At 34.9% G+C, this 3602-nt stretch overlaps 1 protein-coding gene across 1 annotated transcript in view; it reads left to right on the forward strand.

Moving 5' to 3' along the window:
• KCNV1 (potassium channel, voltage gated modifier subfamily V, member 1) overlaps positions 1-3282 on the forward strand; it is a 20627-nt gene extending 17345 nt beyond the window's left edge. Inside the window, exon 3 of the mRNA XM_012645309.1 lies at positions 1699-3282. Within this exon, the coding sequence (XP_012500763.1) occupies positions 1699-2210 (512 nt within the window). The 3' untranslated portion in view covers positions 2211-3282. The remainder of the gene's footprint in view (positions 1-1698) is intronic.
• Positions 3283-3602: the final 320 nt, after the last annotated feature.

Below are 3602 nucleotides of genomic sequence, written 5' to 3' on the forward strand. Positions count from 1 at the left end.
TTACCTCAATATTACGTTTAGTAAGAGTATAAACATAGATGACTTATTTCCTCATGTATTAATTATAAATAAAAATCGAACAGTTTTATAGAATAATGATTATTCAACCAGACAGCCTAGGTTTAAATCCTGGATCTGTAGCTTTGTACTAGATATGCTACTCCTCTGTGCCTCAAACTCCTCATCTGTAAAATGGCGTAACAATAACATCTTTCCTATATTGATTTTTGAGGATTATCTGAGTTGTAACATGCTAGAAATTCAGCCCACTTTGTGTTTCTTTACAAAATTTCTTAGAACATTTCATCTTTAAATGAAAACAGTTTTCCTAGACAAATACTAGGCTTCTCTTCATGTGTTGTCAAATTATTTCAGAAATATAATTCCATATAGACACATCAAAGCTGGTTTTCTAAAAAAGTATTATAAAGGTATTCTGAAATATATTATTTTGAAGTTAAACTTCAAAATTAATATTCATTGCTCTTTGAAAATCTATGGTTAATAATTCAAGAATATCTCAAAATTTGAAGAGCAAAATTCAAAATAATGAGAGCATAAATAGCATGTTAATGCACTTTAGTCTGCAGCAAGTGAATAAAAACAAACAAAAAAAGATTCTAAGAGACATCATGTTGATTAAATCATGTTGATATGACTTCAAAATGTGGATAAACTTTAAGAAACATCTCTCTAGGATTAGGGTGGATATCAATCAAATCCTGCTTCTATAATGGGCTCTTACTCCCCAGGGCTAAGTCTCTTCACAGATGAGATTGGACTCCCTTGGGTCTGTCTCCCAGCGACTCAATAAATCATCAGAGCTAGCAATGAGAAGTCCACCAATGCCTTATAGTGAGTGAATTCTCTAGTGACTCCATTCCCCATACTTATTGCAATGGAGGAATATTCTGTATTCAGGTCTATTTCCTGTTCTCCTAGGAAATCAGAGATAGTACATACTCAAAGAAGATAATTCCCTATAGCTCTGGTGTTAAGGATTAGGAATTCATTTGATGTCTTGAGAGTTCTAGGACCTCCTCCTGATACACCACTAAGAATGTTTCCTGAATATACATGTGATGTCGTCATGTTGATTTTGTCCCTAATAGCTAACTTGCTTTTTCTGCTTCATCTCATTGCCATGCTATACATCTTTTACTACCTCTGGCTTTGAAGCAATGAGGCTCCTAAATGTATTAAACTTTATCAGGAGGGTGAGAAAAACAGACACATAAAATATAATAAAAAAACCCATAAAACTGGCATTAGAAAGAAGTGCTGAAATGATACATTGAGATGCAGGTCTGGCCAAGTGGGCCCGCCACGTGCAACACTACAAAGGCCTCTTATTGTATAGACTAAAGTACAAAGTTCATATCATATACCCTCTGCCTGCCTTTTAGTCTTACCTCTAACCTTCATTTTTATAAATAGTAGGAGTGCAATAATTACATAAATGAATGAATGAGTCTAATTGTATTTCTCTCTATTTTCTCATCCTGCCCTATCAACTAGACTGTGAGCTTCCCAAAGACAGGGATTATGATTTAATCATCTTTGTATCCCCCGATCATTGCCCAGTCTGGGGACACATTAGGTGTGCAGTGCATGTTTGTCAGTGGATGGCAAGGAGGGAGTGGGGAAGGCAGAAGGCAAGAGGGGTGCCAATGACTGATAGCAGTTGTTCTGTTGCAGGATTACGCTCACTTGGGATGACCATCACCCAGTGTTATGAAGAAGTCGGCCTGCTGCTCCTATTTCTATCTGTGGGAATTTCTATATTTTCAACTGTGGAATACTTTGCTGAGCAAAGCATTCCAGACACAACCTTCACAAGTGTCCCTTGTGCATGGTGGTGGGCCACAACATCTATGACTACTGTGGGCTATGGGGACATTAGACCAGACACCACCACAGGCAAAATCGTGGCCTTCATGTGTATATTATCTGGAATCCTTGTATTGGCCTTGCCTATTGCTATTATTAACGATCGCTTCTCTGCTTGCTACTTCACCTTGAAACTCAAGGAGGCAGCTGTTAGACAGCGTGAAGCCCTAAAGAAGCTTACCAAGAATATAGCCACTGACTCATATATCAGCGTTAATTTGAGAGATGTCTATGCCCGTAGTATCATGGAGATGCTTCGATTAAAAGGCAGAGAAAGAGCAAGTACTAGGAGCAGTGGGGGAGATGATTTCTGGTTTTGAATTCATTTTCAATTTATTTGCAAAAGTTGTATACAATTAACTCAACTGATAAAGCCATGATATGAATGTCTGTGTTCTTATGATTAATTTCTTTGGAGCGCCACTCATCTTATTTTTTGCTCTTACATTGCTTGGTTCACTAGAATATTTCACATCCCCTATAACTAGTGCACATCGTTTTGATACATATGAGTCTCAAAAATAGCTAATTAACACAATCAAATACAACTGGACCAATATAAACATGTTTGAATTGTCAAATATGAAATAATTTTGCAAACATACAACTAAGTTAGAGGTTTTATGTATCACTAATTTTAGAAGTTTTTTGCGCCACTAATTTTTAAAAAATGGAAGTTAAACTGCGTATCCCAGAGAAAAGATAAGTGAACATTTAAGAACACACTGAACAACTTTGCTATTAATATATTTAAAGATGTTCTTCAAGTACATAAATTACTCCTTTCTCCATCAGTTAAAGCTGTTAAATATAACAATTAGCTTTGCAAGAAAACCCTTATTTGATAGAGATTGTGTCCCTATCTTCCTTCTGGTGCAAAGCACTGGTCACAAATGAACGGAGCTCTGTATCCCTATTGGAGATGAGAATCCCAAAACTGTTTAGGCTACAGTAGATGAGTCTGCACAAAGACTTCAAGAACTGCACATCTTCTTTCTCCCAACTGACTGTAATATGGAGAGTATAAAGCAGCATATTTCTTAGTGCTTCACAAAAATCAGATGGTCTTTAAAATGTCTCTTTATGGATGTATTGCTCAATTATATTTTTAAAGTCTTGAATATGTAGAAGTGAAGTAATGAACATCCTAAAGTTATACACTGAAATTATTAAATAATCTTATTTCATAAAACGAGAATGATATGTTGAATGACATCACTAGATGAACTTGATCTTTTATTTGTTAACAAAAAAAATATTATGGACAGCTTTCTGACTGTTGGGATAAATAGCAAATGTTCAAACTTTGCAGGCATTTTGACATTCGTATTAATTATAAAATTCCTAGACATTCTGTTATATGATTAAAGCCAAAAGCTCTAAAGCTAAAAACTAGCTCATGAGTCCCAATATTTTAGTAAACGAGATTCTAAAAATAACAGGGAATGGATCACTTTAATACCTGCATTTTTAATGGATATAATAGAGCCCCAAAGGGGAAGAAAATTAGTTCTTGGAGGGTAAAATCTTACCCTTTTATATATAAAACACAGATATACATGTAGTACATAAAAATATATTAATATACAGTATATCTGTGGTATTAAAATTTGATGAGGTAAGAAATTAGGAAAAAATGCCTAGAAGGATTTTTGCCATGGGTGGATAGTGATAAGAAATAAATATTGAGAGATACTACTTTAATCTATGGT

This window comes from Propithecus coquereli, unplaced genomic scaffold (assembly GCF_000956105.1).
Source record: "Propithecus coquereli isolate 6110/MARCELLA unplaced genomic scaffold, Pcoq_1.0 Scaffold23, whole genome shotgun sequence".
Lineage (NCBI taxonomy): Eukaryota > Metazoa > Chordata > Mammalia > Primates > Indriidae > Propithecus > Propithecus coquereli.